The 21,391-nt window shown below is 41.5% G+C and overlaps 1 protein-coding gene and 1 long non-coding RNA gene across 3 annotated transcripts in view; both read left to right on the forward strand.

The window, feature by feature from the left end:
* LOC306830190 overlaps positions 1–21,391 on the forward strand; it is a 332,171-nt gene that overhangs the window by 229,207 nt on the left and 81,573 nt on the right. The gene's annotated exons all lie outside the window — the stretch shown is intronic.
* Positions 241–9,531, forward strand: LOC306830074 (uncharacterized protein). 2 transcript variants are annotated; one of them, XM_079353312.1, is made up of 6 exons: positions 241–352; positions 1,844–1,885; positions 2,047–4,920; positions 6,540–6,683; positions 7,122–7,202; positions 8,663–9,531. In XM_079353312.1, exons 3-6 carry the CDS (start codon positions 2,067–2,069, stop codon positions 8,794–8,796), a joined length of 3,213 nt encoding a protein of 1,070 aa, XP_079209438.1. In that variant the 5' UTR covers positions 241–352; positions 1,844–1,885; positions 2,047–2,066; the 3' UTR covers positions 8,797–9,531. The 2 variants fall into 2 exon arrangements, with proteins under 2 accessions (XP_079209438.1, XP_079209439.1); XM_079353313.1 differs by having other exon boundaries at positions 2,054–4,920.

A 21,391-nucleotide genomic window follows, 5' to 3' on the forward strand; every position in this document is an offset into this window, starting at 1 on the left:
GTATTAAAAAAAGTTAATTAGTTAAATATTGAATCTTATATAATCTCTTAAATTGTACGTAACTTGGTGTATTATTTTCAATGAGTTTTAGCAATGTTAATGTATGAGAGAGAGAGAGAGAGAGAAACAGAGAGAGAGAGAGAGAGATAAAGGTAGGACGTACGAACCAGGTAGTCTGTTATCTGTTTCAGACTTTACAATAAGGTTTATGTTCGCTAGCTAAACTCTGACTTGATGGAAAAAAAAAACATTTTTTCGCGCCACAGAGGGGACGACGGGAAACAACGCTCAGCTAACCTAAACTAGCCAACACTGGGTGTGAGAGGAAATATTCAGATAACCAGTAAATAAGGTGAGTAACATTTGAGTGTGTTATGAAAACGGGGCTGTTCAAAAACATTTAAGACATTTCTGAAGCAGCAAGCAACCTGTGTTTATCTTCACTCACTGTCTTAAATCACATGAGAGTGAATACACTGTTTTCTGGTGGTGTATCTGAGCAAGCGTCATCAAGTAAAAGCAAAAATTAGGAAAAATCACCTGAAACTTCGTCACGTGTCTAATGTCGTCTTTAACCACGGACTGAAAATAATTATCTACCTGAGTGACGTCACTGTCTGTTACTGCAGAGAGCTCTGGAGTCCCATCGATGGCGGTCATCTTACTGGACATGCTGTCTCACCCAAACGTCCATAAGGGCAGGCAAAGAGTTAGAGCTGAGCGGGTTTCACACCTCTTCACAAATTCTCATTATTTACACTTAGTTTTAGTTATCATCACTCACATTTATGACACTATTTATTCACCGTTGTTAATGTTATTCCTGTCCTAACACAATTTAGAGACCAAAACCTGTTTTTAGAGGGCTGTATGAGTGCACTGTATATTGTCCTTTACACATTATTTAATATGGAAAAGGGAACGGGTGTATGATTTTGGATACAACTATAGCCTTGATCACTGGTTTTATACCAATTTATAATAAATCTTATCTCAAGACAGAGAAGAGCAGGTTAAAGTGCTTCATCTTTGTTATTTTATCTACAAACCTTGCATTTATTCATCCTGAGAAACATCTAGCACAGTTAGAGTGGCAAAGAAAAATCGTATTCCTTTAGGCAGAAACCTCGAGCAGGAGCAGACCCATGATGAACAGACATCTGCTGAGACTGTGTCGGACTTGGACAGTGGGATAGAGGGAGATGCAGGAAGAAGAAAAAAGCCTGTTGCAACATGATGTAACAACAACGCCAAACGTTAAAGAACTTAGTGAAAGTTGAACCTGATGCGTCACGTTCATCAAGTATTATGTATGTATGATTAGAAAAGGGAGGTGTGTCTGTCAGGAAACTGACCCATCAAATGGATGATGCCTTCACATTCATGTCTTCATGTTTGTTTGTTTTACTTTGAATTGATCTGGACTCTGGTGAGTCATAGTTGAAAAAGCAGGCGTGTTAATCATATGGTTAATGCAGGCTGCATTCCATTTAGTTGCGAGGGGTTTCGGGTGTTGTGTGCATGTCAGCTCACTGTTCTTCTTCCATAGTTTACAGGGACATTTTAACAGGAAACACACATCATTAATGCGTAACCCTTGTGCTCTTCGAAATGTAACGAAGCAACATCTCAGACGTGAAAAAGGTCTACTATGCTCATTGTTACAAAGCTCGCATTGTCAGAGAGCGACGCACCACGGCTTCTGATGTGGGTGTTAAAAAAGGGGATGTGACAGTGGCTTTTCTTTGTTTTGTTTCGAGTGTCAGCATCATGATGTGTTACAATCTGAATTACAATATCAGAATTGAATATCACGCCGCTCTCTCTCATGTTGTTTTCAAAGGTCTCAAGAGGAATATCTTCCAATCTGCAAGTTTGACGTGAGGTGAGTTGTTTTTGCTTTTGTGCAGCAGAGCACATCGACTGCTGAGTGTCAGAATCCTTCCTGTAGTGATTGCATTTATTTTGGTAGACTAACACGTGTTGACGGTAGCAGCATGCCCATCAGGTGGCACACTATAACTCTAAACGCTGATTCTGTTTAAGGTTTTAGAAGAAAGAAGAAAATGGATGCAATCTTACAAGACGATATCAGTCCACAAACTGAGAGCCAACTTTCTTCACCACTCTCCCCCAAACGACCAAGAATAGAGTCTTTAATGCCAGATGATCAGCGCGGGAAGGGCAGGTTTGACTTCCCTGAGCTTTTGACATTTCAGAAAACATTCGACACACGATCGCCTACGAACGCGTTGCAGAAGAACGCCGGGCTACAATGCACAACGACACGTGGTGGGGGTAGTGATTTTGTAAAACCAGAGAATAAACCGCAACACCCTCATCTTCTGGTCAAGCTGTCCACTTCAGACAATGACGAAGCAAACACCGGATCATCTGATGCCGGCTTTATTGCTCCTGAAAGACCTGTCCTCCTGGTGAAAGACGAGCAGCCTCCTCTTAATGAATCTGACAAGCTCAGCTCATACCCACCAGATGATGCAGGTGGGGCATTAGCAGAGTCTCCCTCTTTAAAAGATGTCAGCGCTGACACGTCCAGTCCTCCTGATTGCGACCGTCTGGGGAAATCACTCGGAGGCGAGACCCCCTGCGGTTGCAATCTTCCTGCTGGAGATGACAAAGAGGGGAGACAGGTGCAAAATGGTGTCAGTCAAATCCAAGCGTTTCGCCTCAGTTCCAGTGATGAGGGGGTCAGATGTCTGTCTGATTGCACTTACGAAGTCACACTTTGTGACACAGGTTTTTATAGCACATGGAGCCAATCTGCTGAAGAGAGAAATCAGAGGGATGGATTTAGTCAGAACTTAGTTTTAAGCAAAGGAGAGGAAGAGGCTATTAATCTCACATCGTTCATTGATTATGCAAACTCTGAACAATTCCACTCAATCCCTGAGGAGAACCCGTCAGGGAAGATGGCAGAAGGAGTAAAAGATAAGGAAGAAATATTAGACTTGCAGATTTGTGCAAATGAAAATGTTGCTGCCTGCGACGGGGAAACAAAATCCCAAGTAAATGAAAATGAAATGAGCATAAACTCAATTCCTTCTGCCGCTGAGTGGGCTGAGGGATCAGTTGTTTCTTATGATCCGGTATTAGCCAGAAATATTGTAACTGAGACTGTCAGCCTTGGAGCCGATGACTTCTGTGGGGCTAAAGAAGCCCATGCTGCTGGCGAGATGAGAGCCGAAACGGAGAGTGAAACGGCTGATCACGCAACAGAGCCTCCGACGCCGTCGAGAATCAGTCAAGAGCCTGCTGGAGGAGATAATGATGAGGGCCCAGCCGGTGTAACTGACCCTGCAATCTGGAGTGAAAGTGACGGGCAGCCTGAGCAGAAGTGCTGTAACTCAGAGAGCGCTGAAGGTGTACAATTATCTCCATTTGTAAAAACCTGCGAGGGAGAAACGCCTCTCCGTCCCGACGTCCAGCAGGAGGATTCAGCTGTAAAGTCTCCTCCTCCTGCCGGGGACAAAACACAAGAGACACATCCCTCAACGGAGCAGGATCACTCTGGTCTTTTGCCTGACAGTCTAGACCACCTGCTGACACTGGAGGTTGAATATTTATGGGCTGAAATTGCAGGGATGTACGGATTGGCCGAGATAAACGAAAGAGAAGACGCGACAAGTGAGGAACACTCACCGGACTCACCTCAGCACCAAAGTGAAAAACACAAAGAAGACCCATGTGAAATGTCTGTTGGGGATTTCATTAAGGAGTGGGAAGAGAACAGAATAAGTAACACTGGTAAAAGAATAACAGATATTAAGTTGGGAGATGCCCCAGAGTACCTGTGTGATCACCCATACAGTGCTGTGATGATCGAAGTGACAACCGAGGCAAATGAAAGAAAAGAAGAGGAGGACAGTGGCGTTAAAGAGAACTCAGAGACGTCAGTGGAAGTGGCGGAGAGTCAACAGGAAGAAGACCAAACCGAGGCTTCACCCGATGAACGTGTCAGTGAACAGACAGAGTCGAACATGAGCGAACGAGGAGACAAATTAATCCACCATAGCCAACGTGAACAATCAAAAGGGCTCTGTGGTTTCTCTCATTACCAAATCGGACCAGAGACAGATGACCTTTCGTCTTTGACTTTTCCTCCCTCCAGTGATGCAGTTGTTCCAGCGACACAAGAATTGAGACGTTCACAAAACGCTGACAAAAGCCCCGCTGCCATCATGTGCAGTGACAGATTTTCCCCAGCGCCATCTGCCTTCACGCTTTGTGCCCGTGTTTCGGGGGCTTTTGACACTTTCGAAAAGATCCAGCTCTCACTAGAAGATGATGGCGATGATGATGCTGGTCTCAGCAACAGCCCTCTGCTCAGCAGCCTGTCTGAGCAGCTGCTGAACACACCCCAGCAACAGCCCAACCACCTCCAGCCAGAGGCCGGGAGCAGCGAGCACGAGGAGGCGCCACAAGAGAAGGATGAGGACGGCAAGGAGGAGGATGTGCAAAGATTCGAGTGTCACACTGACTACATGGCAAATGGATTATCAAGCTGTGATTACAGTTGTGATGGACTTTCAAACTCTATCTCAGCAACAGATGTTCCTATTCCCAGCCTGACAGAGCTCAAGCCTAACTGTGAATCCGCCTTTAAATCCTCTGAGGGCAGCTCTGATGAGTTAAAGCCACAGTCAACGTGCTGCACAGCTTCCTCTAAGTGTGACAGTCCACCCTCTGATGTGAACATCAAACCCAGGTTTGAGATGAAGAAACAATTCGACAACGTCCTGAAGGAGCTCAACTTGTTTTTCGATGTCAGTAAAAGTGAGTTTGGAGGCTGCAGCAGAGAACCGTCACCGGTGCAGTGCAGTGACATCACTGAAGTGTGGGAGAGCGACACCTCAGACTTTAAAGAACCTCTCAGAGGATGCGAGAAAGACACTTCATCAGGTAACTGTAAAAACAATAAGAACAATAACATGACAATAGTATAGTAGTAAATATCAATAATTAGTTCCAGCAGTATTCACAGCACATATGAGGTACAGTTACATAACTTGAACTCTAAAACTTCAGTAATTGAGATCAAATGAAAGCTACATTACCTCAAAGAACTTTATTTTCTCCACTGCTGACTGATCAACACTTCACATTAGAGAATCTCCTGTGGGATTAAAAGGCTCATTACCCATCCTCACTAAATGTCACAGCAGTGCACAGTGTTGATATTTAGTGTTTTTATCTCACAATCCATAACCAGGGAAAAAATATGTTATAGGTCACATATTCTCCTCCTTTTGAGGACCTTTAAAAAGTCTCAGAGCTCCCCAAAAACATGTCTGTGAAGTTTAAATCCACCCTGATCCTGTATTTGATCACGTCTATAAACCCCTCTATTTCAGCCCTGATCAGAACAGGCTGTTTCTGTCTGTAGCTTCAAATATGTAAATGAGCTGTATTTGACCACGCCTTCTCTCTGGAGGATCTCTGGCTTTCTCACTCCACGTCCTGTCATTTACGGTGAGAACTTAGAAGGCAGACTCAGAAGGCAGAACAAACACCAAGCTGTGGGAGTGTCACTCACCTGGGGGAGGGGTTACTGCCCTTTGTGATGTCACAAAGGGAAAATCAGACAGACTAAGGACACAGTCAATTCAGCTGTGTGATGTGAAATGCATATATTGTTTTAAATATATTGTACTTTATATTTTTTTATTTGTGGAATCATGTAGAGAAATATTGCAGCAAATAACACTCAACACATTTAATTGTTTTATTTGGATGAATGCCATGTTGTTCATTTGCTTGTAAGGTGTTTCGGACAGACCCAGACGGCCTAGTTGCCCCAGATTCCTGTATCAGTGCTAAAATAAGCTTCCCTGCTGGAGCCTGAAATTTAGCAGACAGAGTGGAGAGCAGTATTGATCTTCTCATACTCTAATCATTTTCAACCTGGTGAGCTTTAAACTGCTGTATCCCTGCAGCACGCTGGGATTTTTTAAAATTCCACAGTGTGGAAAAAAAAAACAATTTTAGGCATGAGAAGATTTCGTATACGGCCAATTACATCGGAATGGGTATCTCCAGACAAATTTAACTAAACAGAAGTGGTCAGCTAGAGTCAGATAATTCACTTTGGGGTGTCAGGAGCTTTGAACCACATTAATGCTCTTTAATGACACCGTATAATATAATAATAAATAATAATTTACACTTTATTAATCCCACGAGGGGAAATTCAGTTTTTACACTCTGTCTAACACACACATAGGCCGAGATACACACTCATGCACAAACAGGGTTCTAGTGACATGCATTAATGGAGAGGTCTCAGAGTGAGGGGGCTGCCCACAGCGAGCGCTCCAGAGCAGTTTTTGGGGTTCGGTGCCTTGTTCAGGGGCACCTCGGCAGTGCTCAGGAAATGGACTGGCACCTCTCCAGTTACCAGTCCCTACAAGTCCCTACAGACTGAGCTACTGCCGCCCAAGACACAAGTATGAAACAGTGCGCACACACACACACACACACTCTGCTCTGACTCTGCTGTGTCATGCTCGTCTCTGCTTTAGATGATGCTGATGAAGTTCGCACTTCGAACGTGTGTGTGAGCGACGCAGTGGTGTCTTGTACCACTGGCAGTGGTGATGATGAGCAGGAAGTGCCCCTTAGCAGCTGCCAGGAAGTGCCCGTGCACACCGCAGAGAGACACAGAGGTTTGTAGTTTTCTCACGAAGAGAAGGACATCTGCATGAAGGATTCATTTAGAACAACATGCAAACAGATCTCAACAATCTTTGAGGATAACGAGAATGACACTTTGGAGTCTCGCTACTTTTCCAGTCATTACCTGGACGTAGTTTAATTAGACTTTTCTGTTCCTGCATTGTTTCGCAGTATTGTCTGGTTAACGCTGTTTTTCCAGTTTGTCGGGGATAGACTCCACGAGGTCAGCCAGGTTAATTCAGTGAAGAAATACAATCATTGATTCGTCTTTTCAAGTTGGCGCAGCCTTCTCTCGTGAATGTTCAAATATTCATTTCTTCTTCCCCATTGAGCTGCAGTGGAACGATAACGCCGGCGTGAAATGTTGTTTAAGGCTACAGAAACAAATGAGCCGGCCCCCCATCAGTGCTCTGTCTTTTGTCTTTCAGAGCCCCAGGAGAATGAGACCAAGAGGAAGATGTGGTCTCCGTCCTTCATGTGTCCAACATTCCTCGAACAGCCGAGCCACAGTGAGTCACTTATTGTTGAATCAGAATCCCCCCCTGGATCCCTCTCTGGGATTAAATTTGTTTATTTTAAAGGATGTATAACATTCAGGCCTTTTCATCATAAAAGGACATTAAAGCTCCTGTGAGGAACATTTTCAGCTTGTGTCGATTTGGCGCCCCCCTGTGGACGAGCCATCTTTAAACTGTCCATCATAACACTCACTGTGAATGTAATAAAGCTGTTTCTGTAGTGGGCTGTAACTAACTTCATTTGACACCTGCCCAGCGTCAGCGGGTATTATTACAAGAAAACAATCCAGAAATGATCAATCTTGTCAATCCGGTTTGCGTTTGTAGGTCGTCAGTGTTCAGTTCAGTTGGATTAACACTGTTACGATTCAGAATGGTTTGGACCCAGGCGCACGACTCAGACAAACTGGTTGACAATCAACAATAAATTTATTACAATCTAGCTTGTGACAAATGGTAAAATAAAGTGCAACAGTAAATATAACGTGACTCTGAATGTGCTTCCAATTTCCCGATTCCAACACGCGTGCAGATGAGCCAGATTAGGACAAACAAACGTTACGTTACTTTCCAGATTAAATAACGCCGTAACAGTTACTGACATTTAAAAGTGCTGCTTAGTCGTTACTTCATGGGAAACAGTCAATAACAAGCCGGCGATGTGACGCTAACGTCAGCACAGAAGCATCCTGGGAAACAGAGCGTTGTGCGCTGTAAAAACACAGGCAGGTGATCACTGAAGCGTGAGCGCTCCGTCCAGGAAAAATCAACATTATTTTCCCCCGCTCGAGTTAAACGACTAGAATAGACTGTCAAGTAATGTACCCAACACTGCACATTACGTGTCCTCACAGGACCTTTAAACTAACACAACTTTAAAGAAGCAGGTGAAAGGTTTAATGTTTTTACTCAGCGTCTCACAAGTCAAAGTTTGCTGCTTTCCACTTCCTCATGAACCTCTGTGTGTCTGGTGGGCTGCCCTTTACATATTTAAGAGCAGAGTCAGTTTGATGACTTCCCTACCTCGAGATTCAGTGTGTTCAACTTGTCATAGGGTAACAAATAAGTGTTATAGCATTGTTTTTCATTGAAAAGAATTCTGTTCAACTCCAGTAAAAGCTGATATTCCCAATACCTCAATCTTAGAACACAATTCATGTGTTTTATCTATAGGCTGTTTGCACTGCCAATTATATGTGTACTGTTTTTTTGTTTGTTTTTTTTATTTAATTTATGGTCTTTTTTTTTTTTTTTTTACGGCGCCACAGGGCACAAATTTGACTTCACCTTCAGTTGGGTTGATAGCCGTGGGGAGGGAGACCTTTTGTCTTCACTGTGAATGTTCTCCAGAAAACAAAACCCGGCTTACCCTCTGCATCATGTAGGATACAAATCGGACACGCAGGACTGGTGCACACAGTTCTTTGATCATCCTGTGTTTTTGTGTGCAGGAGCACCAGAGCCAAGCAGACGACTGGATCCTCTGAGAACGTGCACACGGCCGCTCCGGGTGGGACTGTCAAAGAGAGCCAAGACTAAACACCTCCACCGCCCACACCCCTTCAGAAAAATGTCAGAAATGTAATCAGGAGGATGTGCATGGCTTTAATGACGCCGTCTTTGTTGCCATGGCGTTAGCTTATTTACTGTGGGTTGCTCATATTTAAATCTTCTCTGTGAGTCATTCATGTACATGCTGGATGGTTTTACAGCCAGGAAAAGGATGAACCTACAAAAGTTGAGTTCCTCTCCTCATGGGAAGTTTCCATCACAAGTCTGCTGCTGCTGGTCCACTGAGCAGCTCCACTGTGTCGCCTCAGGACTGTTGATGAAAGAAAGCCCACTTCACTGCTGGGGAAATGGTTTCAAAGTTATTTCCCCCGTTTTTATTTATTTATTTATTAACTATTTGTTTCTGTATTTATCTATTTATATTTTCACTGTTATTTATTAATGTGTTTTAAGTTTAAATCCTTGTTGCTCTTATTGATATATTTTAAATTCAGATTAATCTGATTAAGCCAGCATGCATGAAACATTAACTACATTGTTGTATTAATTAAATGTGTTAGCTTTAAATTCAGCGTTGCTGTATATCACTGTTTGTACGTTTACCTGTCGTTGTATTGATAGCGAGCTGCTCGTTCAAGCTTTGTTTGGACGTATTCAGTCCGAGTTAATGAACCGAGTGTGTTCTGGTATAAATGTTTAAGCGGTTTTCGTGTGCTTTGCTCAACATCTCCCTGAGCTGCTTCGTGGCAGGTGAGCTGAAGTTTCAAACAAATCAACAATTTCTATCAATATTAAATGTGTTCATGAAGATACGTCCCAAGAGTTTTTTTTCAGGAAACACAAATCTGTGCTCATTACGTCGATGCATTTATTACCTCTCAAATGTTTTCACTCATGGGGTTTGACACTTTCTGCAGAGCGTTAGCTTGTTTAACGCTTCTCTCGTATAATAACGACTCAAAGTGCGTACACTGCAGGTCACACCTCCACATCCAATCACTGGGGATAGAGGCTGCTTCTTAAAGGGACCATCAGAAGTAAGTAATCCTATCCATTCACATTCAAGTGCCGTCAACGGAGCCACAGGACCAAATTGGAGTCAAGTGTCCTGCCCATGGACACATCGGACATGTTGCTGCAGGAGACGGGGATTGAACCAAGACCTTCTGGGTAGAGGAGAAGACCGACTCTCCCAACTGAGTTGTTGAAATATTTCAATGTGGACCAAGTTGTGTACCCAAAATATGCAGGAATGATTTTTGAATTTTAAGACATTTTATTATATATGTAAAGCTGTTATTTCCATGACCCTTGGTTTCCTAGTGTAGAGCATAATAATACCATGCTCTACACTATAAAAACTTTACAACATTACATTACAATTTAAGGAACAACTGAAGCAAAACAATGAAGATAGATTTTTAATTGGTCATTACAGCCAAGTTTCTTAAAAGTTCTTGTGTCGGGGAAGTGAGTTTAACAAGGTTTCTAAGAAACAACAGAAGAGAGAAGCCAGGTTGATTTCAACAGGGTCACAGCGAACGCTTTAGTGGCTGCAGGCTGTGGACATGACACCTCAGCTCTACTTATAATGATGCTGACAAGATGTTCTGTTTGAGTTTGTTTACCTGCCAAACACAGCTCCCTGAACATATTTGCTTGGAAGGTTTAATTCTAAGAATATGCAGTGTATGTCGAGACTGATCCAGTGGGCAGACCCTGCAGCTGCATGGACACATTCCCAGTGTATTAATGTACCCTGTTTAATGCAGCGTCAGTTAAGTACACAAGTAAAAAAAAAAAAAAAAGGATGCTGGTTGCCAGCTCCCAGCTCCCAGCTTCTTCTTATATACATCTGAAACATACTTGTTTTATTAACCATTAAGTTCTCTTTGAAAAGAAGCCAGGTGGAAAAGCAAAGATGACACTTTCAGTAAAGCTTAATTAGGATGCTTGCGTTGAATGCAGTTTGTCACAACCCAGGATCAGCGAGCTGGAAAAGACAGAGACCACACACTTTTTAAAGAAATCAAAACAATAATTTATTGAGAACTATTAGGTGAAAACATCCTTGTAAAAGAATCTGCAGTCTGTAAATCAGTGACGACTGTGATCATGAATGTGTGTGATGATTTATGGAAGCAAAACAAAGACAACAAAGTTGTTGATGAAAAGAGAGAGAGAGGGAATAGACCGAGACGGCAACTTTAAATACCAAGGCCCAGCCTGCCCAGGTGCATGAAAGTTGATGTGCAATACGACAATTAACAAGAAGTATTGTAACATTTACAAAACATGTTTGCCCTCCATGTGATGACGAATACGTCAGCAAGTAGGGCATTTAAATTCTTCCAGAGTTTCCAAGTTGTTGTTCCGACTTGAGCAGGTGTTCACGTGCATTTTTAATCTAGGAAACATATTTTTTCGATGATTAACTATAAAATGAGTCAAAATGTCAATTTATGTGTTTTGTTTGTATTTGTGTTGCTGTGTTGAGTATACCTCTTGGAGGGAATTTTTGAAATAAGTTTTTGGTGTTCTGTACGTCTAAGTGAGGGTCCCCAGCTGGCAGACGGGGAAACAAATCAAAAAGAAACAACGCCACGGTATGGCTTCTAAGGTATAAATTGATGCAGATGCAACACATTCAATATGCGTTTTTAATCAGGCACAGACTCTGAAGGCTGGACAAGATGAATTAGATTTTCTTTTGCGATTTGTCATAACAGTCTTTTGCCTCTGTAGTGTATTTGCCTGGTTTATTAGCTGATTCATTTTTCCTTTTGGATAAAATATATTTTCCCTTCGTGATTGGAAGTGAGAGTATGTTATTCCAATAAACTTTACCATACATTATTGACATTCATTTTGTATTAGTGTAACAGCTCAATGGTCCATCCATTATTTTCAGTGAGATCAGATTTTGCTGGAACAGTCATCAATTGTTGTTTCTGACAAAAACACAGACTGCTAATGCTCCAGTTTCAGTTACTGAAGTGCACTGAAGTGGGTTACCTGTGTACTATTCTTAATAATCACCACATTTTCACACTAAAGCACGTTACAGGATGACAACATGTTTTTTAAGGCAGTGGAATCAACTCCAGATAATTTAACAAAGTATAAAATGTCTTTTTCCTGATCCTTTTCAGAAAATGTGTCGTCAGGATATTTAGAGATTTTCCCCTCATGACATCACAAAGGGTGGCCCCTCCCCCAGGTGGGTGTCACTCCCACAGCTAGGTTTTTTAATCTGCCCCCTGAGGTTGCCTCTTACTGTAAACAATTGGGCCTGGTTCCAGAGGGCCGTGGTCAGACAGCTCACTTGCATTTAAAGCTACAGACACACAAACAGCCTGAACAGGGCTGATATAGAGGTGGTCATAGACATGATCAAGTACAGGACCAGGGTGGATTTCTGGCACTCAAAAAAACTTCATAGACATGTTTTGGGGACCTCTGAGACTTTTTTTAACTTGTTGAAAAGGAGGATAATATGTGACCTAGATATTGTCCTAGATAGCACCAGGCTGGCATCCAACACCACAGTTAGGAATCTGATATGTCCTTAAATTCCCACATAGCACTAATTTCCAAGCTTCTTTTACCTTGGTAACATCGCAAAAATCTGGCATATCATGTCTCAAATTGATGCAGAAAAACAAGTCCATGTATTTGTCACCTTTAGGTTGGATTATTGTACTTTTACTTCAGGCTGCCCTCTAAAGACTCTTAGGCCAAAATGCTGAAGCCTGTGTGACTGACTTATTAGTAAAAAGAGATCACATTACTGCTGTATTGACATCTCTGCACTGTCTTTCAATAAAATCTAACAAATGTTAAATCCTTTTCACTTACAAAGCTCTGAATGGTCAGGCACCATCTTACCATAAAGAGCTCATAGTGCCATATTACCCCTTTACATTATGCTCCCATAACGAAATCCTGCTTGTGGTAGCTGCAGTCTCTAAATGTATAGGAGGTAGAGCCTCCAGTTATCAGCCCCCTCTGGTTTAAAGTCATCTACCTGTCAGGGTCATGGGGGGGCAGACACACTATACTATTAAGAGGAGACGCAAAACTTTGATGACACTTAAACTTTGATTTGGTTTGATGTCTTTACATGACGCACATGATGCTAATGTGCTCACCAGGACAATGCTAACACACTGATATTATGCAGGTATTATTATAATCCTATTCGAGTCCAAGTGTTTGATGTCAGCGTTCTCACTTGATCTAATCAGCACAAATAGTGTCAGTCAGAGGATCTGGACTGTACACAAATGTCATGACAATGCATCCAGCACAGTAGTTGTTGAGATATTTAATCCGGAACAATTGGTGTACCTAAAATGTACAGGAATGTTTTTGAATCTTTATACATTATATTATGATATGTTATGCTCTAGTTTTTCTCAACATCAGGCAGTGTTAGTGTAATACCAGTTTTCATAATGGAGATGTGTTGCCGTGTGAAATAAAGATCCTGGTTCATGTTTTATTCATCTTAATTCTTAGTGCAATAACCATACACTTTATATTACATGGACTACAGGGGCAAAGAGGAGCAGAGGGAGAGGCAAGAGGTTGTAAAGTTTCTTGACTGATACATCTTCTAAAGACACCAATTTACCAAGAATCTTTCCACCAATACAGAAGAGGTTTAATGTTTTCCCCCCTTTTAAATCTGTTGAAATACTATTTTCCTTAAACTTGTTTAACTGCTGCCTTTTAATGTAGCATTAAACAGACATTACAGCTTTACAAACTACACTCCTCCTCCTCTTCACAAAAGATTCCATGATGATGAATGCACGTCTGAATGATGCATGACGTGAAATATTACTGGAAGAGAAATCTGGCAGTCACTTAGATTCCCCTGTTTTTTAAATTTCTTCCCCAAAACCAAAATTAACAGGATTAGCCATGCACACATTTGTCTATTTTCATTAGGCAGAATCTAAGTCGGGCATCATCCCAGCATGAGGGTCCAAGTAACGCTATTATGCTTGTGAAGACACCTTGAAGATGGAGAATACACACGGCTCCTCCTCCCTCTGTGCCCCCGGAGTCACTTACATGGTTCCTCTGTGTAGGCAGAACCATGAGGCCTATTCTTAGCTAGCTTCTTACTGAAAAGCTTGAGGATAATTAATGAGCATTAGTGGATATGCCTTCAATATTTCAACAGCAAGCAAGAGCAATTACACAGCGAACGATCTCTTCTAGTTTTTCAGTCGCACACTTGCAAAGGTGAACAAGCACAGAATGTATATGCGTATGATAAATGAGAATAGCAAACACAGGAGCTTTATCTTCTCTCCACAGTCATAACAACTACAACCTGCTGCCTTTAGTTATCTGTCTGTGTTTCTCTATGTATAGCTGATGCATCTCTGTGTTTTTTATTAAAGGAGAATCTGTGGTGTCAAACTGTCTGCAGACTCCAGCACCTCTGCAAAGCAAACAAGCAGAGCGTTAGAGAGTCGCCCATTCACACACACTACGGCACTCTACTGTATGTATACTCACTCTCACTCACACAAACAAAGCCTGCATGTATTTGCTGCCTCTGTCAGATCAATAGTAATCACTGGGCCACAGTGGCAGAATCAGATGATCGACTCACAGACTAAAAATACTCCTGAATATCCATCGTCTCTGCAGACTGCAGAGCTCACTGTTGGACCGTGAACTTTTTGATCCAAACATTAAATGGATACTTGTATTGTAAGTGTGTGATACTCCTCGTTTGAAATCTGATAATGAATGCAGCTCAAGCAAAGAGCATGGAGCTGAGCAGTACAAAAAATTGTGTCTGGATAGTCCAAATAGTAGACCACAAAAATATATTTAGTTTTTGTCATTCTCAGGTTTGTCTGCACAGTAATGTTTATTTTTGTACCGTGCAGAATGAAGGGGAGCAGGCCGTGATAAAATGACAATAAGCGGATTTTACAGTCCACTGTTATGACACAACGTAGCCTTTTCTTTTTTTTCAGTTTAGCCTGTTCCTGAAAGCTGTAATTAATTTGGCGCTGCCTGGAAAGGAGACCTGTCTGAGCGAAACAAAACAGCATTGTTATACAGAATCCTCACTGAGTCATGGCGGAGCAAAAAGGACTGGAGAAGCACCGGTGAGGGGTTGGTGGGGATGCGGTGGCAAATAGGACAGCTGTCCTGAGGTTTCCCTGAAGCTCTGCCTCTGTTAGCGGACACATCCACAACACAGAGGTTTATGGGCCTACATTTTAGATACTGAGTTTTAAATCACACCATTACGTTTTAGATTTACACCTACCACCAAAAAAAAACACCACAGCCCTTGTACGTTTTATTTTCAAGAGCTATTAGGATAATTATCAACATAGGACTCCGGCATTTTTATACAACCACATGTTTGGAAGATAGTGGACCTGGTTGTATTTGATGCTGCCCAGATAATAATGGCGCAAGACATGAACTGCTTCTGATTAGTATATTAAAAACAAGAGAAAGGGAGGTTTTAAATGTTTGCCTAAAGAAACAACTCCTTGTATTTGAAACAATGACGAGTAAGGGTATTAAATTGTGTGGATGAATGATACCACAGAATCGAGCAAGAACATAACAAAAATAGGTAGATGTGATGTAAACGTTTAAATTGTTTGTCTGTTTTTCACAATGGGTGGGTCCTGCACGTTTTTAGCTTGGTTGTGAGGACGGAGTAGGAATATTTAAGTGTCCTTATTTTTTGATACATGTTATTTTTACTTGGTGTTGATTTCAAGTTCTTTTATAGGTTTACAGTGTTACTCTTATTAGTTTATGTATCTGCTATTATTGTATTTATATGCTCAAAATAAAGACTTGAGGTTGTGTTTAGGAAAGGATCCTTCCAGTCAGCCTCTGCTTGAAACAGTTCATTTCTGCGGCTGTCTCTTTAAGGCCCTCCTCCCCACCTGTCCACTTTCCTCTGATTGGCCAGCTTTGTTTACAGTGGCAGAGAAAATTGAGTTAGCTTCTGGATGGGTGTATCCTTGACATCCTGCACCGATGTCAGGTTCTGGACACGTCCAGCTAAGTACGTTTCGTTTAAAGCAGCAGAAAACTACGACCAGGGATTCTTTGCTTAACTCCTTTCCCTGTGCATCACCAGTTTAATGCTTCTTCTTCTCCTGGCATCTTCAATTGTTTAAATATCAAAGGTGAGGTCAAAAACACCTTCAATTACTGCTATTAGTGGTATTAAAGGCATGAACCCAAACTGAAGGGTGGCTTTCGTTGATGGAGTTAAATGCTACTTATTTCTCCCTCTTACTTTCTGTTGGTTTAGTAGGTCAGAGAAGCAAATCTCCTGCCCGACAATCAATCATCATTAGGCTCCTTAGCATCAAATGTTGTTGTGGGCATCAGTTTAATCTGCTGCTGAGTGATGAGGCGGATGGTTATTTTAGTGAGGTGAAGTCCAGATGAATGTGTGGAGCCTGAATCAGGGCCAGAGCCTATCAGCTAAAAGAACGTAGGTGGAGCCATTAAGTAATGGCCTGAATTAACAAGAGCCAAAATCTCTCATAATTCCATTATGGTACTTCATTACATACCTGCTCCAGCACCATTTTCATCCACCCACACTCTGATCACTGGCCTTTTGTATCCCAGCTGTCCCCGGAGCTCAGCTTTCAAGCTAAATGCTGCACATTACTTTTTAGACGTGCGAAATGTACAAAATAATGATCCTGTTGTAAATTTCAACTTCAGTGCGTATTCATGGATTTGATTGGCATATGAGGTCCGCAAACGCACCATAGACTTGATAGCACGTCCACATCGTGCTGATTAAACAAGGCAATATTCAAAGAGTGTGTTAGTGCGCAAGCAGAGTCACTGAGCTGACATGAAAATGAGGGGCTGTCATAAATTCTGCACACCCAGTGACTAATCACTGTCTGCCTCTCAGCTAACCCCCACGGCATGATGGGAGAGGGCACTAATCTGCAGTGGAAACGCTCATCGGTTCCCTCAGCTTTAATAACTGCAGTTTGTGCTGTTAACCTGTTTTATGAAGAAGAAAAAAAACACAAGCTACTTAAAAGAGATGCTAACAATAAATTATATTGATAGAGAATATAGTCAGAGCATCTCCTAGTGATTCAATTAGTGTCTAACCAGCTCCTGTGGACTGACTGCAATTCTGTAATGTTTTAAATGAGCTTTGCTTCTTCTGGGGAAATCGTTTAATAAAGCTGGAACGTTCAGCACGACTGTGACCGGATTGAACAAAAAAAAAATTGCGCTTTTTCTGAGCAGATCTGCCAGCTTTCTAACCCCCACGAGCTGTAGCAATGAACATTTCCAAGATGGCATTATCAAATATTTCATGCCTGCCATTTCACTGTCGCAGTCAAATAGCAATTAATCTGTTTATTGTACTTGTGTGACTTGGTTTAACAGAGAAGAAGTGCTGGAAGAGCAGAGTCTTAGCTGTTTGAGCGAAGACATTTTCTTGCATCAGATTAATGACTTTCCCCCTCAGACACAATGTAGTATTTTTGTTTTCAAGTGGAAACTCTCTGAAATGGCTCTGCCTCTTCAATATGCCAGGAAGGCTCTGAATGTCTGGTGAAGGATGTTTCCCTCATGTCGTTTGTGACCCCACTAACACTAAACTCTCTCTGCCACAGCCTCTGTGGCGGAGGAAATCACCGTTTTCAGCCTGACATAAAAGATGTAGGCGCATTTCAGGGACATTGCATCAATTTGGGGTAATTTGAGCTACAAATTGTAATAGGACTCATTTCCAAACAAAAGATAAAACACATAATAGTCCCGAAATAACAAAAAGTTTCATGCTGACGCATATTCTCCAGCATGGCTTGGCAGTCAGTGTGTTGCATAGTCCTGCTCGTCAGTGATGTTCCCTGCAACAACATTGTCAGACATAATAAGATAGATAATGCTGACCACTGCTTCTAATGAAGGCCTGTTGATATGAAAAGGTGTGTAGCTCGCTCCCTATCCTCCCACCACACCAAAAAACTTCTGCGACAAGCTCCTTAGTCACACTGCTGTCAGGAGTCAGCTGTTATCCTGATCCTCTGCATCCCAACCTCAAATCATCAAATAGACTTCAGTGGTATATTACTACAGAGTGTCATCAAACCTGCTTAGTGACATGATAGCTAGAAATGCTATCTCAACCTAACTATGATTCAACTTAATGACAAGATCAGAGCTAGAGCGAAGGCGGGTTTTAAGCCTCTTGGCTTAAAGTAGCTGACCTGATTGACAGGTGACACTGGGGTCACCTGTCAATCAGGTCAGCTACTCCTAGTACTGTGAATAATGGTTATCCTTAATAAAATAAATAAATAAATAGTTATCAAAAATGGTAACCACAGGAAAACTGAATGAACTGCAGGATTTTGGACTTCCTCGTTGGTGTCATGGTTTGGTTCTGTGTTTCGTCTTGTTTCAGTTCTCTATCCTCAGCGTTCTGTTTGTTTCCTAGAGTTGATTGTCTTGTGTGTTTTAATGTTTCCTAGTCTTGTTTACTTTAGTCGTTAGTGTGTCCTCCTATGTTGCCTGTAAGTTTATTTCCTGTGTTGTGTAATATTCTGTTTGTCATGTTGTTTTCTTTTGTATGACTTCCTGTTTTATTTTGTTGACTGCTGTTTTTGTATGAATTCTAGTCTGGCTTCCTGCCTTTGTTCTGTTACCCGCCTTTTGTCCAACACACCTGTATCTCTTTTCCCATTAGTCAGACCGGTATATATGCCCTGTGTTTTCACCAGCCCTCTGCCAGATTGTCATTGTATTCCTCGTGTTTCATGCTCTCCAGCCTTTTGTCCTAGTGTTTGCTTGCCCGGTTTTTTTCTGACTTTGGATTTTGGATTTGGATTTTGGAATTTTGGATTTTGGATTTTGGATTTTGGATTGTCTGTTTTTTTGTCTGTTCATCTACTGCTTTCTAAGTAAAGAACTTTCAAAGTGCTTTTTGTGTACTGGTTTCTCTGCAACTGAGTCTGGGTTAGAACCGTGACATGTTGTGTTTTAGTCTTCAGTGTTTCCTGTTTTATTTTGTAATATCTGGTTTTAGGTGTCAGTGTTGGGTTTTACTTTGTACTTGTCCTCAAGTGTTCTGGTCTTGTGTTCTTTGTTCCTTGTGTTTCCCGCCTGTGTGATTACCCTGATTGTCCTCACCTGTCTGATTCGTCTCACCTGTGTCTGATTACCCCTTGTCTATTTAGTCTCTGTGTTTTCTTCAGTCTCTTGTCGGATCATTGCCGTTTGTCTCATGTGCATGTACCCTGGATTTGTATTTGGACGTTCTCTGTTCCCGTGTTTGGATTTAGTGTTGAGTGTTTGTAGTCTGTCGTGAGTGTCAGTCTTTGCCTGTCGTTTGCTGACGATGAATTTGTTTTGCTCCTTCTGGATTTTGGAACGTTTTGGAGTTATTTTGAGTGAGTTTTTGTTTTTTCCTTTTGTTTAATAAATTCTGTTTTGGTATTCCTGCAGTTGGGTCCCCTCCCCCTTTTTAACACTGAAGATTGCTGTTTGTCATAAGTGTTGATTAACGTAAGCTTGTGAGCCAGAAGTCAAGACCACCCAAACATGGGATGGCTAATATGTTTATAAGTCATAACTGTTCATGTTTACATGTTTTATAAATGGCTTCTACTGATCTCTTTGTCTATTAAGCATTGCTGCCTGCCACACCTCGTATGTGTTTACCTGCTGCTGTAAACTATCTTGTAGCCTTTTGGATGAAATCAACTACGGGGAGGAGGAGCGAGGGGCTTTTTGAGGTAAGATACACTGCATTATTAGTTTAAGAATACGTTTGACCCAAAATTGTTTTGAACAATAATTTATAATGTAAAAAATGAGAGCATTAAGATGAGATAATAAAAGTTATCCTGTCTGATGTGTTTTTGCCATCAGTATCAGTGCATAAACGACATCAAAGAAACGTTACCAATTATTTTCGGTAATACTGGGCACAGATACACTGGTGCTGAGGTCGCACAAATAAGAAACAAGCAGAGGAAGCAGCTCAGCAGTATTGATCCTCATCGATGAGGTTTGATTTGTTCAGAGCTAATACTATACATTATCTGTTCTCTCTAAATGTGTCTGGTCTCGAATTCAGCGTTCCCTCAGGTGCTTAATTAGGTGTATTTATTTCAGCTGTGGGAGAGGGGGGAACGTCGTCAGTGAAATTGTTTATAGTGCATTGATCTTCCAGACTAATTCTCATTCCACACAAACCTCCCTGATTCACTGCGTGATGCTGATTCAATCATCGATCTCCAGGGTGCTGTTCCACAACATTCATGACAAAATGGCTGTGGACACTACTGCTGCAGTCGTTGCTGCTGCTCCTCTCTGTACAAGTGATAAGACAGAAATTATAGATATATATTGAGTTGCTTCCCAAAGGTTTTCAGGTGACTGGTAGTGGCAGCACAGATGGATGAGATAGATTGGGGTGGTGGAAATGACTGATTGCATGTACGAGTGGGAACATCGCTGCTCTGTTATTGCATCAGTCTGGAAAATCTTTAGCAGCTCAAATATTTTTATTGGCCCCCAAGAAGAAATACATACACTGAGTGGATAATTAAACATTTCCACTTCAGAATGCACAACTGCATTGTTATCTCTGACTGCTGCAGACATTGATGGAGCGTTACAGTATATGTGAGCAACAGGCTCTTTAACCATTGGGTAATCCTGCTGGGAAACACTTCGCTGATACATGTTCGGGGAATTTCAATAAAATCCCAAAGGTCTAAGCTGCTCTGAATGGTCTTTTGTCTCTTAGTTTGTGATAAAGCACTGTGCAGGAACTTGGAAGCACAGAACCGTCACAGGAGTCTATGTCCTTCTTTTACTGACACTGTCTGCTCTAATGTCCAGTTATAATTACAATTTACTTTACTTTTGTAAAACGCTGTACTCTAAATTGATGGTCTTGGTCTCCCTTTTTGAAAGTCTCAGCTCGGAATCAAAAGCATATATATATATATATATATATATATATATATACTTGTCTCAGCCTTAGATTGTCATTACGGTCTAAGTGAGTGGCATGCCCCCTTCACAGATATGATGATTTTTCAGAGATATTAGTTGGGTGGTCTTGGTCTTGTCTCCCTGCCTTGGTCTCGATCCCTATATGTCTGGGTCTTGGTCTTGTCTCAGTTTTGGTTAGTGTTCTTGACTACGACACTACTTTCATGGATTTTTTTATTTTAGTCTTCTACAGTTCCTGGAATAGTCACAAGTCGTAGTAAAAAGATGAAATTAATATTATGAAATGCATAGTTTTTTTGTTTTTTTTCTGGAGTCCCAATCTTTTGAGAAAACATTTAGGTCTCTTGTGGAAAATCGTGTGAGATTCATACCATGCTTACATTCTTTAGCCTTCAGGTGATCGTGTTAGCTTAGCATAATGATAAAAGACAGAGGGACATAGAATAGGCTTGGCCTTACGTGTAAAAAGTCTGAACCTTGCTCTCGAACACACTTTAGAAAAAAATGTATAAGCATGACAATGTGCTGTAAGCAAGGAATAGGAAAAACAGAACTATTACTGCTCAGATGAAGTTGGATGTGATTATCCTGGTTACCCTGAAGAACCATTTTTTTAATTGAGATTGTGATGACTTACACAAACAGAC

The sequence above is a fragment of the Symphodus melops genome (assembly GCF_947650265.1).
Source record: "Symphodus melops genome assembly, chromosome: 1".
NCBI lineage: Eukaryota > Metazoa > Chordata > Actinopteri > Labriformes > Labridae > Symphodus > Symphodus melops.

Bases quoted from the DNA above. Each gene is read 5' to 3' on its own strand.
- LOC306830074 (XM_079353312.1), top strand. From the start codon at position 2,067: ATGGATGCAATCTTACAAGACGATATCAGTCCACAAACTGAGAGCCAA. The intron at 4,921-6,539 runs GTAACTGTAAAA...TCTCTGCTTTAG, and splicing joins CGAGAAAGACACTTCATCAG to ATGATGCTGATGAAGTTCGC. The intron at 7,203-8,662 runs GTGAGTCACTTA...TTTTGTGTGCAG, and splicing joins CCTCGAACAGCCGAGCCACA to GAGCACCAGAGCCAAGCAGA.